The sequence below is a fragment of the Giraffa tippelskirchi genome, chromosome 12, assembly GCF_054371585.1.
Source record: "Giraffa tippelskirchi isolate mGirTip1 chromosome 12, T2T-mGirTip1v1.2.pri, whole genome shotgun sequence".
In the NCBI taxonomy this organism is placed as follows: domain Eukaryota; kingdom Metazoa; phylum Chordata; class Mammalia; order Artiodactyla; family Giraffidae; genus Giraffa; species Giraffa tippelskirchi.
This window is the reverse complement of record NC_137286.1, coordinates 5307910-5327042: the sequence shown is the minus strand read 5'-3', so window position 1 is coordinate 5327042 and position 19133 is coordinate 5307910. Positions and strand designations below refer to the sequence as shown.

The following is a 19133-nucleotide window of genomic DNA, read 5'->3' as shown; positions in this document are numbered from 1 at the left end:
CAACTTCAGCATCAGTCCTTCCAGTGGATATTCAGGGTTGATTTCCTCTAGGATGGACTGGTTGGATCTCCTTGCAGTCCAAGAGACTCTCAAGAGTCTCCTCCAGCACCACAGTTCAAAAGCATCAATTCTTCGGCTCTCAGCTTTCTTTATAGTCCAACTCTCACATCCGTACATGACCACTGGAAAAACCATAGCTTTCTAAGTCAGACGCCCACAGCACAATGACGTCAGAGAACAGCATGGCCCGTGCTCTGACAGTGTGAGAATTTTGTTTTGCTGATTACTGCTCTTCATAAAGAAAGGCCTTCATCTGAGTTTTGGAAATCACTTTCTTTTCATGGAGGCTTTAATTGTGGTAGCATTTTTTATAATAAGATTTGACCAGCATTTTTTTGAACCCAAGTAGCATTGCAATCCTAAGAAATAGTCCATCTAGTCTTATAGAAGATACTCACCATTTTTAAGTATCTATAATTCTTTGCCGGCATGGATTGTTACCATCTGTTCTCAGATCTGCGCTGACCCACTGATAAAAAGTTTGTATAAGAACAAGCTGCTCTTTACCTTCCCAGAACCACGGTGCCTAGAGTCGACCTCAGGCTGTGATTTTTGTTCCTTTTTAAAAGTACAAGAACCTCTATTTATTTTGTCATAGCAAACTGTTCTTGAATGATGTATTTTGAAATCATTTTTATTAACACTTAATCACACATATACCAACATGAGCCATGGATTTTAAAACTAAATAAAGTTGCCAAAGGATTTATCATTCCAAGTTACAATAAAATTTTAAGAACTCTTATTACAGCATGTTACATATTCCTTACTGCCTAAATTTTACCTGCTTCTGCTATCAGAAGTCATAACAAGAGTAAACTACCCAGTAGTATTTATTATTTTTTTATTTTGTCCAGAAAAAAGTGCCTCATTGTAGATTTTTTTTTTTCCAGTTGAAGTATGATTGCTTTACAATGTTGTGTTATTTTCTGCTGTATAACAAAGTGAATCAGCTTCACCTATGCATATGTCCCCTTCCTCTTGGACCTCCCTGCCACCCCTCCACCCCCATCCCACCCATCTAAGTCACCACAGAGCACCCAGCTCTTCCTCATTTTTCATTACAACCTTACTCTTGCTCATTCTTTTCAGGTGTATAAAATGTTTGGAGTTTAAACATAAGATTTGGGGTTTGGATCATTCACTCAAGTACTTTCTCTGTCCCTTGTTACGTGTGTGTGTGTGTGTGTGTGTGGGTGTCATTATGATAGGAGCTGTCGTCATGATAAATAAACAAGTATTTTGAATGATGGAACTAGTAATTTAATGACACCTGAGATCTTTTCCATGCAGATTCCAGAACAGTTTGGCCCCATACGGACAGTGGCCGAAGGAAAAGGTGATGTGATATTGATAGGCACGACCAGAAACTTTGTTCTGCAGGGCACGCTGTCAGGGGACTTCACACCCATCACTCAGGTAGGCATCAGCTCAGCAACTCCATCAAACACCTTCATGTTGTGTAATAGTAGAATATAAGATAGGGCCTCCCTGGTGGCTCAGATGGCAAAGAATCTGCCTGCAATGCAGGAGACGCAGGTTCAATCCCAGGGTCGGGAGGATCCCTTGGGGAAGGGAATGGTAACCCACTCCAGTATTCTTGCCTGGAGAATCCCATGGACAGAAGAGTCTGACAGGCTCTACAGTTCATGGGGTCACAGAGAGTCGCACACTAACACTGAACAACTAACACTTTCAGTTTCATAAGACAGCGTTACAAAGAGGAGATTCTTCCTGTGTTTTATATTAACATCCCCTTCCTCAGCTTCAGTGGGAGGAAGACAAACAGATGGGAATAGTTCCAGAGCCTGCGGTGAGCCGTGGTGCTCTGTAGGGCCCCCGAGTGCTGGTGGTAATGTTTCAGAGGGCGTGTATTTGTCTCGGTTCTTTGTAGGGTCACACTGATGAGCTCTGGGGACTGGCCATCCATGCCTCAAAACCTCAGTTCTTGACCTGTGGGCACGACAGGCATGCCACCCTGTGGGACGCTGTTGGTCACCGGCCCGTCTGGGACAAAATTATAGAGGTAGACCTGCATGTTCTATTCCATCTTTCTTATAAAAATTCATCCGCAACACATTGGTTTATTTTTATTTTTTGCATGAGATTAATGGTGATATAAATTTGTCCCAAAGAAATTGTCACTTAATTTATCGCCTTCAAATTGCATTGCTTTAAACACCACCTCAAGGGGTCTCATTCATGTATTTCTGAAGTTTACTGGTGCTTTTTCAGACAACACGTAAGCCTTTCTGATTGGTTGTTGGGTTTCCTGAGTGCAGTCTCTTCTGGCTGAAAAGCTGAGGAACCCTTGTGAGGAGCCTATATTCTATTTACAGAACACCTTTTTGATGGGAATGGATTAGCTGTTCTAACAGCATCCAGTTTATCTCTGCACTTTGAGTTTGACGGTACAAGTCAAGTTTAAAGTCAGTGCGTCTCTGAGTTTGCAAAAGGAACTCCTATCGTACATCAGAGTGCTGAAGGACCCTCTCCCTACGTGCCACGCAGCAGTGTTGGCATTTATTGAGCACTGTTTGCGTACTGAGCATTGCACATATGTTACTGCTCATCCTGACAGCAGCCCTGCAAGGTGAAATTTTTAACCTTGATTTTAGTGATTAGGAGATTGGAGCTTAGAGAAGTCAGATGGCTTGGCAAGGTCAGTGTTTACACTGCACTCAGTTCACACCCGACGCCAAGCTCTTCTGCTGCATCTGTAGTGATTCAAAGCACCTCCCATGTTGCTTGCACTGCTCATGACACATAACAGCCTGGGTGAGGGGCAGCCCCTCTACAGACCCCCCCATGAGTCCTCTCGACACCCATGGAGTTGCTGGCACTTCTCCGTATGCTGGATCCATGTTTCAGCCCTTCGCTTTTGGAGAAGATCTGCGAGTGAATGGAGGTGACTGGTCACTGGAGATGTTGAGCACTGGGGTGATGGGCCTTGGGGAGGTGATCTGGCACCAGAAGGGTTGGTGCACAGCTGGCAACCAGGAATCCACAGCAGTGGTCCGGGAGGGTGACCTTCCCTGCGGCCTCAGTCCACATGGGCAGCCTGGCTGAAAGCCGAGCCGGCTACTCCAGCACCAGAGTGTCAACCCACTCAGCCTGGCATCATAGCACGGGCGCTGAACCGGACACCAAGGAGATCTTAAGCCCTAGCTCCTTTACGCACTGGCCGTGTGACTGGGCAGACGCACTCAAGTATCTTCCTCTCAAAATGTTATGAGCCTCGGATGAGCTGCACAGTAAAGCCTCCAGGGCACGTGATCTCTGTCTGTGGAGGCCCCGAGCTTCATCACAGCTCCCACTTCGGAAAAGCATCGCAGGAATGTAATCGGCTTCCCAGGTGGCACTAGTGGTAAAGAACCCCACCTGCCAGTGCAGGAGATATAAGAGATGTGGGTTCGATCCCTGGATCAGAAAGATACCCTGGAGAAGGGATTGGCAACCCACTCCAGTATTCTTGCCTGGAGAATCCCATAGACAGAGGAGCCTGGTGGGCTATAGTCCATGGGGTCACAAAAAGTTGGACATGACTGAAGTGACTTAGCATACAATATAATCAGTCCCTGCAGAGTTTCCTTCCTGTCTCTCTTTCTCTCTTTTTTTTTTCCAGTTTATCCGGTGATATCTCAGTGCCTCCTTCCATTTCCACATCCAGAGTTACTCCTTTCTTGATCTTCCTGTAGTTAATCTCTTTTCATTTCAATTCATCCTAAGTACTCCTACCAAGTCATCTAAAACACAGATGCAATCACATCACTCTTTTCAGTGAAAGGAAAGAGTCCCTGTCACTGTGTTTTTCCTGGTGATCACGGTCCTTGACCTGGCTATGCAGCCCACATTATTAGCATCATCCATATGATTTCCCGTTCCCTACCCTGTAGGTCCGGCATTGAAAAACCAATGACTCTCCCTTGTTATTGTTGTTCAGTTGCTAAGTCATGTCCAGTTCTTTGTGACCCCATGGACTGCACCTTCCCGGGCTTCCCCATCCTTCACTATCTCCCAGAGTTTGCTCATATTCATGCCCATTGAGTCAGTGATGCCATCCAACCATCTCATCCTCTATCACCCCCTTCTCCTCCTGCCCTCAATCTTATGCAGCATCAGGGTCTTTACCAATGAGTCGGCTCTTCCCATCAGGTGGAGATGGGTATTGGAGCTTCAGCTTTAGCATCAGTCCTTCCAATGACTATTCAGGACTAATTTCCTTTAAGACTGACTGGTTTGATCTCCTTGCAGTCCAAGGGGCTCTCAAGTCTTCTCCAGCACTCTGCCTTCCACTCCTCAAATATGCTCCAAACTGTGTTGCTTCTATGTCCTTGATCGTATTCTTGTCCCCTTAAGACCCCATCCAAATACATACTGGTGTGTCCACGTCCGCCTTCACCAGTGGCAATTCTTTCTATATCAGAAGGCCTGAGTCAGAGGCCCCCAGCACCAGGACGCCTCAGCCCAGCTCGCCCGTCTGACTTCACCCGGGCTCCCTCTCCGCTGTGCTCTCTCTCCCATCAGCCTTGCTCCACCTTGTTAGTAACGAACAGATACTTGTCTCACTAGCGCTAAGTCTGGCATGTGCCTTACTCATCTTGAGATCCCTCTAGGACTGCCAGGTGTCCTGCACCCAGTGGGAGGTGCTCATCCAGTGTTGACCTCATGGCCTTGGGTGCACGGGTCATCTTTCTAGACAGATGGAGCTCAAGCTTCCCATTCAGCATGGGGGTCAACCAAAGGGTCTTCCAAGACTTGAAGGAAGAGCATGTCTTTGTTGATCTGTCCTCTGATTACTGTAGATATGAAAGGATATAAGATAGACTGGGCTTCCCTCGTAGCTCAGTTGGTAAAGAATCCGCCTGCACTGCAGGAGACCCCAGTTCGATTCCGGATCAGGAAGATCTGCTGGGGAAGGGATAGGCTACCCACTCCAGTGTTCTTGGCCTTCCCTTGTGGCTCAGCTGGTAAAGAATCTGCCTGCAGTGTGGGAGACCTGGGTTCAATCCCTGGGTTGGGAAGATCCTCTGGAGAAGGGAAAGGCTACCCACTCTAGTATTCTGGCCTGGAGAATTTCATGGACCATAGAGTCCATGCGGTCTCAAAGAGTCGGACATGACTGAGCGACTTTCACTTTCTACTTTGAAGATAGAATGAGAGAGACTTCCCTGGCAGTCCAGTGGGTGGGACTCCACGCTTCCACTGCAAGGGGCATGGGTTCAGTCCCTGTTCAGGGAACTGAGACCCCTCATGGCATGAGATGCAGTCAAAATTTTTTTAAAAAAACTTAAAAGACAGAAAGAAAAATTATAAAAGGATAAAATTGTACTATTTTTGAGACGTGACCTCCATTAAAGTAGGAAAGCGTTTTCCTCTCTGGAGAAAAGAGTTTTTTTTTTAATGGGGCCACGGAGCCCTAAGGGATTAGAGTTGTGCCTGTGTGTGTTTATGTAATCACGCTGTGTCTGGCCATCAATTTACACTTCCTTTACAACATTTTAGGATCCAGCTCAGTCTTCTGGTTTTCATCCTTCAGGGTCTGTGGTTGCAGTCGGAACACTGACCGGGAGGTAAGTGCGTGTCGGTGTGGCATGTGCTTTCAGAGTTCACGGGAAAGAGGCTTGTTGTCTGTGTTTCCCCAACGACTGGTCAGGGTAGCCCTTGGCTGCCCCGCTCAACGTCTTAATGACCGACTAGGAATTCACATCAGAACTCGGAAGTGAAACCTGAGACAGTGGTCCTTCCCGTTTCGGACTTTGGGAAAACCTAAAGTTGGCTGTGGTCCCCTCTCCCAGAGGAGGCCCCACCCCCACGCACAGACGGCTGTGGGGCTCCTTGGTATCAAAGCATTGAGGGTTTTAAGATGCTTTTTCCTGCTGCCTTTCAAAATTTTAAAAACTGCCCAGTTCCTGGGCCTCGTGTTTGACTCAGCTAACCCTCACTTGCCAAGTGCCTCTGATACGCCGGGCGGCAGATCTGTGCCTGAATCCCAGCTTCACCACCTAGCTGCAGTGTGTCTTTGAGCCAGTTCCATAACCTCTCTGAGTTTGTTTCTTCCTCTGTGAATGGTGGCAATATATGCGCCTTGTCAAATACTGATGATTAAGGGAGATAGTATATGAAGCGGCTCCTGGGGTTGCCTGGCAGGCAACTTTGGTGGTTATTATTGTCATCGTTTTATAAGATTTGATTGTGCTTTTATATTGTTTGTCATACTGTCTACACTTACTCTAGCTTGATTCATATACTATTAGTGCTTTCCTGCTCTCCAAAGAGTGTACCACTTACGGACAGGAAAGTGGGCAGGGGCAAACAGGGCTTGGGGAGTAAGAGTACTATCTATTCAGTATGAATCAGCTACAGGGATATGTTATACAGCATGGGGAGCATAGCCAGTATTTTATAATAATGATAAATGGGGTATAAGCTTTAAAAACTGTGAATCACTGTATTGTACACATGTAACTTACATAATATTGTACAGCATACATCATACATACTTCAAAAGAGAGCATACCACTTAGATTATGTTGTTAGGACTGTAGCATGTATGTAAAGAAAGAGTAACCACTCATAAGTCATAGTTGGCAACATCTTGAGAGTTGAGCAACTGTCCAGCAGAATTCTTCATGAATTCTGCAAAGCCACGCCCGTACACGTGCCCACACACACACACACTCCTCTGAGCTCTCTTAGAGACCACTGAAGCTTCTGACTCAGCAGGCTCTGATGAATGGCCGCCAGCCAGTTATTGTCATCAGTCATCAGCTGCGTGCTGACTCTCTGGCAGGACAGAGGATGGGACGAGGCCAGGTGATCAAAATCACAGACGGTGTCCTGTGGGTGGAAAAGAGATGGACACGCAGACTAATCCCTCCCCTCTGTTCACGTTTCCCCCACCTCTAGTCCTGGTCCTAGGCTTAGCTCTCAATGGGGAAGCTTAACACGGTGTTTAGAGGCATACCCATAGCTAGTCCCCACAGTCTCTCTGTTTCTTATATTCTGACCTGTGTTCAGGTTAAATAGCACATTAAAGATAAACGTGGAGAAGAAAATAGCAACCCACTCCCGTATTCTTGCCTGGAAAATCCCACAGACAGGAGCCTGGAGGGCTACAGTCAGTGGTGTTGCAGAGTCGAACACGACTGAGCGACTAACACCAACACACAAAGTCAAAAGGAAGCAAAGCTGAGAAGCTAAATCCAGGTGTCGGGCCAACCAGCCCCATTGAGTGGTACTGATTCGGGCCCCGAGTGCATAGTGACGCTGGCTCAGTGGACACACTGATGAATGGATGGCATCAAAGTTTGAAACGGCAGCAGCAGGGTGCCCTTGTTCCTTTTCACCCCGGAAAACACTGCTGCCACCACTTGAGAACATATGGGCAGGAGAGTTCAATCTTTGCACCATTTCACACACTGACCGAGCACCATGTCCTAATTAGAGGATTCGGAGCACTTCCAAGTCCAGTTATAATTTGACTGATTGGATCCTGAGCCTGCAAAGCCATTCTGGGCCCTTATCTGCATTTTACAGTTGAGGAAACTGAGTCCAGAGAAGCCAAATTCAAAGACCAGTCCTCTACTCGCCCTCTGCCATCCTCTGGGTCCTTTCCTTCACCTGCTGGTTGCACACCAGCATTGCAGAAGCTCAGAGGCTGGCCCAGCTCTGCTTGTGTCAGCCCCGAGGTTGTCCCGGCCCCAGCCTGCTGGACCCTTTCTGCCTGGCCCGGGCCAGACGTCTGGGTAAGCTCATGCAGTGGCCCCTTTGCTGCTTGCTCTGGCCACAGGCCCGGGGTTAGATGATGGGCCATCTTCCCCGCCCAGGGTTTTCTCTCCTTTCATATGTAAGTGACAAAACTCAAACATTGAGGAGCCCTGCCATAACGTCAGTAGCTAAATCTTTCCTGTGATAGCCAGTAAGCTGCTCCTTTTTTTTTGGAAATGTTCACATGCAGGTGGCTCACACGGTAAAGCGTCCGCCTGCAATGTGGGAGACCCGGGTTCGATCCCTGGGTCGGGAAGATCCTCTGGAGAAGGAAATGACAACCCACTCCAGTACCCTTGCCTGGAAAATCCCATGGACAGAGGAGCCTGGTAGGCTACAGTCCATGGGGTCGCAGAGAGTCGGACACGACTGAGCGACTTCACTTTCATATGCAGGAAATTTTCTTTAAATGAAAGCTGGGAATAAGCATTCTTGTTAAGCAAATACAGAGCATTTTTAAGCTCTTAATAGTTTTTAATAGCCTGGCTGTGACTGTCATGGTCTGACTTCATTTTCTCAATAAACAACAGGTTTGTACTTTTCCTCATGTTCATGCAGGTGGTTTGTGTTTGACACAGAAACAAAAGACTTGGTCACCGTCCACACAGATGGAAACGAACAGCTCTCCGTGATGCGTTACTCACCAGGTTAGAATACGGACCGTTCACTGTAAAACTCCAAGAGATAAAGCCCTGCAGAGATGGTCTCTAAAGAAAAACATTCACAAGCCCCCTCCAGAGTGAAATGTACAGTCCATCTGTACATAATTGTGGCACCTGGGGGCTCTCCCCCTCCCTCCTTTGGAGCATTATGCTTGTGTGGTTTTATCTGTTTCAGCGTGTCAAGAAGAACCTGTGTTAACATTTATAATAGCTTCTCACTCACTCATGCTTTTTTTTAGTATTTATTTATTTGGCTGCATCAGGTCCAGCTTGCGGTAATCAAGATCTTTCACTGAGGCACACAGACTGCTCTCTAGTTGCGGCGCACGGGCTCCAGAGTGCACAGGCTTGGTTGCCCCATGGTATGTGGGATCTTAGTTTCCTGACCAGGGATCGAACCCAGGTCCCCACATTGGCAGGCAGACCACTGGATCGCCAGGGAGGTCCCCACTCAGGCCTTCTTGACAGATGCTTTTGGAGCAGGTTGCTTGGGTGGTTTTTTTTTAACTCTTTATTATGGAAAATTTCAAGCATGGACAAAATTAGAATAGCATAGTGAGTTTGCTGTACCTATTCCCCAGCTTCAGCGTTTAGCCATTTGCTCACCCGTAGCTCCACCCAGCAGCCCCACCCATGTTGCTTCTGAAGCCTGGTCCCAGATGTCTCATCCTTTCATCTGTTACTGTTAATATATAGAGGGATCTGGGGACTTCCCTGGTGGTGCAGTGGTCAGGACCCTGTGCTCTCTCTGCCGGGGGCCCAGGTTCAGTGCCTGTTCGGAGAAGTGAGATCCCACAAGACGCGGGGTGGAGTGAAATATATATATATATATGGAGAGAGAGAGGGTAATATATATATATATATGGAGAGAGAGAAATCCAAAAATGATGAGGACTTTTTAAAAGCTTTATTGAGGTATAATTTACATATGATAGTTTACCATTTGTGAATGTACAAGTCAGTGATTCTTAGTAAATCTGTACAGCAGTGCAGCCATCACATCCAGTTTTAGAAGCTTTCCATCATCCCCAAAAGTTCCTTTCCTGCCCATTAGTAACTCATCTCCACTCCCAGCCCCAGCCCTAGGCAACCGTGAATTTGCTGTTCTGTGTCTATAAATTGCCTTTTCTGGGCATTTCCTATCAATGGAGTCCTACACACGTAGCCTGTTGCATCTGGCTTCTTTTACTTAGAATAATGTTTGTGAGATTATTCATGTTACTGTATATGCATCAGTAGTTTATTCCCTTTTAACTTCTAGATAGTATCACATTTTATGGATATAGCATGTTTGGTTTGTCCATTTAACAGAGAACATGGGATTGTTTCTGTGTTTTGGCTGTTACTAATAATGCTAAGAACATTGATCATATGTCAATTTTGGCTGGGTTTTGTTTTTTTTTTTTTTGCCATGCCAAGCAGCTCAGGGAGTCTTAGCTCCCTGACCAGATGTTGAACACAAGTCCTCGGCAGTGAAAGCATGGAGTCCCAACCACTGGACCTCCAGGGAAGTCATCATGTCCATTTTGTACTCATGTTGGTTGCTCAGTCTGTCCGACTCTTTGTGACCCCACGGACTGTAGCCCACCAGGCTCCTCTGTCCATGGGATTCTCTAGGCAAGAACACTAGAGTGGGTTGCCATTTCCTTCTCCAGGGTATCTTCTCGGCCCAGGGACCAAACCCGGGTCTCTTGCGTTGCAGGCAGATTCTTTACCGTCTGAGCCACCAGGGAAGCCCCTTTTGTACTCAGAAGTCTTTTTTAATCCATGGGTCCTCCCTCCCCCTCCCCCTCTCTCTCTCTCACACACGCCGTCCTCGCCTGCGGTTTATGTGTTGAAGAAGCTCGTTTTTCCCAGAGCGGTTTCCACACCCTGGGTTTTTCTGAGTGCATCTTTGTGCTTCACACATCCCTCTGTCCTACACCTCTGTCTGTCCTCACATGTCCCCCTGCCCCCACACAGCCCTCTGTCCTCACACGTCCCCCTGCCCCCACACGTCTGTCCGTCCTCACACGTCCCTCATCCCCACCCGTCCCCCTGTCCCCACACGTCCCTCTGTCCTCACACATCCCCCTGTCGTCACATGGTCCTCTGTCCCCACGTCAGTCCATCCCCACACGTATGTCCATCCCCACACGTCCATCTGTCCCCACATGTCCCCTCGTCTTCACACGTCCCTCTGTCCTCACACGTCCTCGGTCCTCACACGTCCGTCTGTCCTCACACGTCCATCCGTCCCATCCGTTCTCACACGTCCATCCGTCCCATCCGTCCTCACACGTCCCTCTGTCCCCACATGTCCATCTGTCCTCACACGTCCTCTGTCCTCACACGTCCCCCTGTCGTCACATGGTCCTCTGTCCCCACGTCAGTCCATCCCCACACGTATGTCCATCCCCACACGTATGTCCATCCCCACACGTCCATCTGTCCCCACATGTCCCCCCGTCTTCACACGTCCCTCTGTCCTCACACGTCCTCTGTCCTCACACGTCCATCTGTCCTCACACGTCCTCTGTCCTCACACGTCCATCTGTCCCCACATGTCCCCCCGTCCTCACACGTCCTCTGTCCTCACACGTCTGTCTGTCCTCACACGTCCATCCATCCTCACACGTCCCTCTGTCCTCACACGTCCTCTGTCCTCACATGTCCCTCTGTCCTCACACATCCTCGGTCCTCACACGTCCGTCCGTCCTCACACGTCCGTCCGTCCTCACACGTCCCTCTGTCCTCACACGTCCTCTGTCCTCACACGTCCATCTGTCCTCACATGTCCCTCTGTCCTCACACGTCCATATGTCCTCACACGTCCTCTGTCCTCACACGTCCTCTGTCCTCACACGTCCATCTGTCCCCACATGTCCCCCCGTCCTCACACGTCCTCTGTCCTCACACGTCTGTCTGTCCTCACACGTCCTCTGTCCTCACACGTCCATCTGTCCCCACATGCCCCCCCGTCCTCACATGTCCCTCCGTCCTCACACGTCCCTCTGTCCTCACACATCCATCTGTCCCCACATGTCCCCCCGTCCTCACACGTCCTTTGTCCTCACACGTCCATCTGTCCCCACACGTCCATCTGTCCCCACATGTCCCCCCGTCCTCACACGTCCTCTGTCCTCACACGTCTGTCTGTCCTCACACGTCCTCTGTCCTCACACGTCCGTCTGTCCCCACACATCCGTCTGTCCCCACACGTCCGTCTGTCCCCACACGTCCTCTGTCCTCACACGTCCGTCTGTCCTCACACGTCCTCTGTCCCCACACGTCCGTCTGTCCCCACACGTCCGTCTGTCCTCACACGTCCTCTGTCCCCACACGTCCGTCTGTCCTCACACGTCCCCCTGTCCCCACACGTCCCCCTGTCCCCACACGTCCCCGTCCCCACACGTCCGTCCGTCCCCACGCGTCCCCCCGTCCCCACGCGTCCCCCCGTCCCCACGCGTCCCCCCGTCCCCACGCGTCCACCCGTCCCCACGCGTCCCTCCGTCCCCACGCGTCCCCCCGTCCCCACGCGTCCCCCCGTCCCCACGCGTCCCCCCGTCCTCACGCGTCCCTCCGTCCTCACGCGTCCTCTCTCCTCACACGTCCGTCTGTCCCCACACGTCCGTCTGTCCCCACACGTCCCCCAGTCCTCACACGTCCCTCCGTCCTCACACGTCCCTCTGTCCTCACACGTCCTCTGTCCTCACACGTCCGTCTGTCCCCACACGTCCGTCTGTCCCCACACGTCCCCCCGTCCTCACACGTCCCCCTGTCCTCACACGTCTCTCTGTCCTCACACGTCCTCTGTCCTCACACGTCTGTCTGTCCTCACACGTCCGTCTGTCCTCACGTGTCCCTCATCCCCACCCGTCCCCGTGTCCCCACACATCCCTCTGTCCCCACACGTCCCCCATCCCCACACTTCCCTCCATCCCCACACGTCCCTCTGTCCCTGTATTTCCTGTGAAGTCATTTGGAATCCAGACCCTTCCGGCGCTGTGCGTCCTGGTCTCTTCCTCCTCCCGGAGACTCATGCGTCTGCTCATCTCGCTTTCTGTGCTGGTAGAGCCATCGCTGCACAACACTCCATCCCTAAACAGAGGCTGGTGATTGGTTTTCCTATTTTAGCCTTTCTTCACTTATCAGACATAATACGTCTATGAAGACTGACTTCTCTTCATCCATAATATTAATACCTTTTTGTTACCTAAACAGTATTTTAGGACAGTATTTTGTTAGTATGGCTGAGATGTATGGCAGAGTTCACATAGGAAGTCAGGGTAGACGCTTGGTTTCTTTCACTTTATTTACCAGTTTCCAAGATAATGAGTTTGTTCTCTGTTCCCTTTAACAATGATTAGTTGTTGTTAGTGGTGGTAGCTTCGGTGCCATTATGAATTTAAGTGCATTTGGTATGTTTCAATCTGTGATGATTATGGTAGGTAAAACAGTTTATCCGTTATTGGACACTTCAGGTTAGTTCCTGAGTCTTTCTGACAACATGTGTGCTGGAAATGTTCATGGCAAATGGGTGCCATAAGGGGCTTCCCAGGTGGCTCCGTGATAAAGAATCTGCCTGCAATGCAGGAGATGCGGGTTTGATCCCTGGTCCAGGAAGATCCCCTGGAGAAGGAAATGGCAACCCACTCCAGAGTTCTTGCCTGAGAAATCTCACGGACAGAGGAGCCTGACAGGCTACCTACAGTCCACGGGGTCGCAAACAGCCAGACACAACTGAGCGACGAAACAACTAGGTAGGATATTGTTTCTAAGCTTCATCCTTTATGCTTGTGCTTCAGGAAATGCTCTTTCTCTGTGATCCACAGGACATTCAGCTTTGTGGACACTCTTGGAAACAAGTGATTTTAGTCCTTGGAAATACTTGGCTAAGACTGAATTACCATCACTAGGGGTATCAGATTCATTCAAAAGCAGTATTGTCTCTTTGAAATAATTCGTGGCTATTTTTTCTACATCCGTGGTGGCCACTAGCATTATCCTTTGCCATTGATGAAACAGCTGTTGTTCACAAATGAAGCGTAACCTTGCATGTCTTTGCAGATGGGAATTTCTTAGCAATAGGCTCCCACGACAACTGCATCTACATATATGGAGTCAGTGACAACGGGAGGAAGTACACGCGGGTCGGCAAGTGCTCGGTGAGCTCGTGGGTCACCCCTTGGGGGCCTCTGCAGTCATTCGACACGTCCAGACAGCGTGGGTGGGAATCTGTGAGGCGAGTGAGGCTCACCCGGTTTTCCCTCTCCCAGGGTCACTCCAGCTTCATCACCCACCTGGACTGGTCTGTGAACTCACAGTTCCTCGTGTCGAATTCCGGAGACTACGAAATCCTCTACTGTGAGTGGCTCCCCAGGCCTGGCCTGGGTGCGGGTCTCCTGGAGCGTCACTCTGACTCCACGTGGGGCCTCCTGCAGAAATCCACCGCCTGTCCGCGTTTCTCGGCCTGAATCCCTCCTCTGCTCAGCAGAGGGGACAGGCTGGACAACCCCCTCCTTGGCACTGAGATACTTGGGGGTCGGGCCCCGAGGAGGGGAAGGCCCGGCCCTGCAGAAGAGGCACAGAGAGGGGTCAGAGCTGTGCCAGCGAGAGGGCGAGAGCCCCGTGAAGACCTCACCCTTCCCAACAGAGACCATGAAGTCTGTCCTGCTGAGGGGACAGCAGCCCCCGGGGCCCCTCCTCCGTCTCCCTCAGCCCCTCCCGGCCAAGTCAGAGCCCAGGCAGGGCCAGGCCACGTGCGGGTGATGAGCAGCGAAGGCTGCGTGCCGTGCACTGGTGCCCCCACAATCCGTCAGGCACCTGCCACGTGCTGAGCACCGGGGTCGCAGGGCAGAGGGAGTCCGGTCTCCGCCCCACCGGAAGGTACTAAGAAGCGCAGTGTGCTTCACCCACACACTCTCGGGTGACCCACAGCGCGTTCCCGCTTTCGTGTTTCGAAGACAAGAACGTGTCGGCTCAGATACAAGGGCGCAAACATCAAGAGCCAGTGGGTGGGGAGGTGGGCACCCCCCTGTTGAGAGAGAGGAGGAAAGGGGTCTCCCTGGGGCGGGGCAGGCGGCCCTGCCTGATGCAGGGCAGAAGCAGGGGGATGGTTTCCAGGGACGGGCTGTGGGCCTAGAATCTTCTCAGACATGGTCTCATATTCCTCCAGCGAGAGTTTAGTTGAGAAACACGCGAGTCACCTGTGAGGCCACAGGTACTTGGTATGTCTGGTTTCCATCAGCTTTCATAACTCGGAGCAGAAAGGACTGTGTGTGTGTGTGTGTGTGCGTGCACATGTGTGTGTGCATGTGTGTGCACAGGTGCACGCCTGTGCCCAAGCATGTGTTTGGAGAAGGCTAGGGAGCCTGACGGAAGGGGCAGAGTTGTGTCCAGGGAGACAGTGAGCAGACGGAGGTCTCGGAACCAGAGGTGATCAAAGAAAAGAAGCCAGACAGGGGAACAGACCCAGAGAAGGAGATGAGCAGAGATGGAAGGAATGAAAGAGGGCTCCCCTCCGAGGCCTCGGGGCTTAGGCTGAGAGCACGGTCCCCACGGGGCTGGGAGGTGGATGGTGTCCCTCTCCCAGAGGGCTCTGTAGCCCATGGGGCCTGGCTCTGGGGGCCTAGCCGTGCCCGGGGAGGAGGGTGGCTTTGGCCCAGATGTCACCAGACCTGCATCTGCCCTTCCAGGGGTTCCTTCTGCCTGTAAGCAAGTCGTGAGTGTGGAGACCACAAGAGACATCGAGTGGGCCACGTACACCTGCACTTTGGGGTTCCACGTCTTCGGTAAGGTTTCTGCATCGTTCATTCTGTTCCAACGTAAGATGTGTCTACTTGGAGAATGACTTTCCAATAGTGAGGGAATTTCTTGGTTGGCTTCAAACTGCTCTGCCGCTGCATGGACCCCACGGGACTCAGGACACGCTCCCTGCCGCCCGGGGAAGGGCCAGGCTTGTCCAGCTATGGCCAGTCAAGAAGAACCAGAACCCTCTTGTACCCAATGGGTTCTGAGAGAATTCCGTAGAATCCTCATATATGAGGTTGTGTCAGACTTCTGAGATCAGTGAACCAGATGTACATGTGTGCTCAGTGCCTTCAGTCCTGTCTGACTCTCTGTGACCCCACGGACTGTAGCCCACCAGGCTCCTCTGTCCATGGGGATTCTCCAGGCAAGAATACTGGAGTGGGTTGCCATGCCCTCCTCCAGGGGATCTTCCCAACCCGGGGATCCAACCTGCAGTTCTTATGTCTCCTCCACTGGCAGGCAGGTTCTTTACCACTAGCGCCACCTGGGAAGCCCAATGAACCAGATGGCACCCAATCAATTTATTTGTCACTTGTTAGACTGATTGTGGTTTGACCCTCAAACTAATTTTTTTTTACCTCCTTCAAAGTTTAAATTAGGAGTGTATTCATAAATGATCTAAAATAAATTGCCACAATTTAGTAGAATGAAAAAGAAAAGGTAGTATTTAGAGACTCTTTATGTATGACCATAAGTCAGTAAGTCAGTCAGAATTTCATAAGTTCCCTTATAGCTGGCGTTTCACCATCTTGTGGTGTTAAACTCTAGAATGCCCTGGGTTTACTCCAGACTTCCTATCGAGAAAGCCATGTGTGTGCAACTCTCTCATATCCAAAGTTATTGGGACTAATAGGGTTTTCTGGAGCCACGATCAGAAGACCCCAGACCACACCCCACCTGCACAGTGCCACCAGGCAGGCAGGCAGCAGCCATGAAGGGCTGACACCAAGGAACACCTGAAAGGCACAGGCAGTCCCAGAAATTAAAACTCCTTTGGAGAGACTCTCATATGTAAAGAGTTGCCCCCCAAAAAGAAAGGTTATGAAACTGTAGGCTTAAGACTAGTCAGCTTCCCAACAGATGCTTTGGGGATAAAGGAAAGGCACTGTGTCCAGAACCAGGAATTCTGTCCCAGTTTCTGCTGTAGCGTCAAGAAGGGGCCCCAGAGAGGTAGAAGCCCAGGACTATTAACTGCAGCTCTCATTCAGCAGAACAGGCTTTGCCATGGGGGTTTCCAGGGGTGGCCTGCAGGGAAATGATCACCGAGGCTGGAAGCCAAGACAAAGTGTTCCTTGGGCCTGGTTTCTAAATCCGGGACATTTCTATTCTCATGGGAGTTCGATGGCCAGTCCCCACACAGTGTGGCCCTCATATTTCCAGTGCTCTGTCTGGGGTCTTTCTTTTAGGAGTGTGGCCAGAAGGCTCGGACGGAACCGACATCAACGCCGCCTCTCGGGCCCACGAGAAAAAACTCCTGTCAACCGGCGACGACTTTGGCAAAGTGCACCTCTTCTCCTACCCCTGCTCACAGTTCCGGGTAGAGTCTCCTTCTTTGATCTCCCCGGACAGGGCACACTCCCCCGCCGGCCGGCTGGTAGTTGAACAGAAAGGCACCGCGGGTGACAGCCCCGGGCACAAACCAGGCAGCGGTGACATCAGCCAACTGCCCCAGAGCATTTAGCGGGGAGAGCCCAACTGCCTTCCGCAGAGAACCCTGTCCCCAACATGGTTCTGGCTTATCCTTGTCTGCAGTTCCTGGGCCTCACCCCTCTGCCCTCCACCACGGCTCCCTCTACTCTAACCCTGCTGAGCTGAGCCAAGGCCTGGACCACCCCTCTTCGTCCTCACCAGACCTGAGCCCTCCTTCCAGGAGACCCCTCCCCTCCACCCCCGACTCCCCACTCCTGCGTCCGGTCCCCGCTCCTTTGAGGGGTGCCTGGCACAGCAGCCTCTGGGGCTGAACTTCTCCCTGCCCACATCCATCCCCCACCAAGACCGGCCTTTCGATATGCAGGTGCTCCAGCACTTCTGACCCTCCTCCTGGGCTTAGCATTCACTGCCCTCCATGTCTTTACTCCCCAGGCTCCCAGCCACGTGTACAGTGGGCACAGCAGTCATGTCACCAACGTCGACTTCCTCTGCGACGACAGCCACCTCATCTCCACCGGCGGCAAAGACACAAGCATCATGCAGTGGCGGGTCGTGTAGTCCCGGCAAGCACCGCGGGGCACAGAACGGCCGGGAGGCACAGACTCGCATCTCACTCGGTCACTGTGATTTCTGCTTTGTTTGAAACGTCCTCACAAACCTCAGGAAAACCATGCCCTTTACCGGTTACCTTAGCTTAGCGGATCGGTGAGCGTCACAGCGGGTCAGCCGTTCAGGTCTCTCTTTCGTTGTACAATATATGAAACATTTAATATAAGAAAGATGCCACGGTTTACATTACAGTGACATTGAGACTGGCGTATCCTTTGTAACTTTTCTATGAACTCTTCAAAAACGGTCACAGAATGCCTTTTTCAAAGATTGTATATAGGCTTTAGTGTTTCACCATCGAGCTTGCTGAGTCAAATATTTATGATAACGAGGTACTGAATCGTGATCACTGTTGATTAATTGGTCCTAAAAGGATAAATCAATGGAGAAGAGAATGGATAACTGATCTGCACAACTGAATCAGGAAATGCAAATAAGACTTTATTTGGTTGACATTTTCTAAGGTTTCGTTCAGTCGTCCCTCTAGGAGGCTGGTGAGAAAAGGGGTCAGGTTCTTCTTGTGTCAAGCAAATTCTGCCTCAGATTAACTTAACTATTGCAGCAGGGTGCCCAGGCATTTCGGAGTCCCTGGACTGTCTGCCTAACCACATGCAGTCAGCCGCTTAACGCTACACCAATCGCATCCCCTCTCCCCCATTCACAGGCCCGGGTGAGTGGTGGGGACAGTTGGCCACCTTCCTCTGTATATTAATTGGCATGATATGGTATTGTATAGGATTTTAGCAATTCATAATAAATACATCAGGCTAGGCTTTACTATCTTAATGCTTATGGACAGTGTATATTTGTATTTTAAGACCAAGTAGACCAAGTCACAAAGGTCTCTCTCTAGTGTACGATACAACCGCGGCCGGGAGAAGTCTGGAAGGCTCCACCAGGTTCTGAGGGCAGCTTCTCTTCCTGTCTTCTGTGCATGGACGGCCTGTTACACTAGGAAATAAGACTGCGCTCCGATGGGTAACGCAATAGGTGGCTTACGTTGTCAAGAAGGCCTTATCCATTTCGATTGTGTGACAGATTGAAATTTATTGTTTACACTGGGGAATGTATCTCAGATTTTAAAATAGAAGAGTAATAAACAGACTTAAAGGCGAATATTAAGATTTTTACTTGTTCTAGGCAAGTACGTGAATTGAACCGTCAACTCTACAGCACTGGTTGTTTAGAGTGGCTGATGAAGCTGAACTTTGGGAAGCATTTTTTATTACATCTCCAGCCTGCTGCGGAAGTGCCGGGCACCAGTAAACAATATGTATTAAAGATGATTCTGTTTGTATGTATCCTTATCAAATATATTCTATAATGAAATAAAATCTGAAAAGTGAATTTCTTACTGAACCTATAATCATGAAAGTATATAAATTAAAATATTTAAAATTAGATATGATTCACACTATATTCTGTTTCATATCCAGATTTTTTTTTTCTCACCTGGGTCACTTGCAAATAAAACTATAGTTTGCATATGGTGTGTCAGCTTTCATCAGATTAGATAACTCTCAAGAATTCAGTTTAAGACTTTCCCTAATAGTCCAGTGGTTAAGAACCCACCTGCCAATGCAGGGGACA

The 19133-nt window shown here is 50.0% G+C and overlaps 1 protein-coding gene across 18 annotated transcripts in view; it reads left to right on the top strand.

Moving 5' to 3' along the window:
• EML1 (EMAP like 1) overlaps positions 1-18877 on the top strand; it is a 195727-nt gene extending 176850 nt beyond the window's left edge. For all 18 annotated transcript variants that reach the window (XM_081549752.1, XM_081549745.1, XM_081549744.1 and 15 more), the window contains 9 exons: positions 1354-1479; positions 1955-2086; positions 5566-5633; positions 8389-8477; positions 13542-13639; positions 13751-13838; positions 15170-15265; positions 16691-16821; positions 17367-18877. In XM_081549752.1, the coding sequence (XP_081405878.1) occupies positions 1354-1479; positions 1955-2086; positions 5566-5633; positions 8389-8477; positions 13542-13639; positions 13751-13838; positions 15170-15265; positions 16691-16821; positions 17367-17492 (954 nt within the window). In that variant the 3' untranslated portion in view covers positions 17493-18877. The remainder of the gene's footprint in view (positions 1-1353; positions 1480-1954; positions 2087-5565; positions 5634-8388; positions 8478-13541; positions 13640-13750; positions 13839-15169; positions 15266-16690; positions 16822-17366) is intronic.
• Positions 18878-19133: the final 256 nt, after the last annotated feature.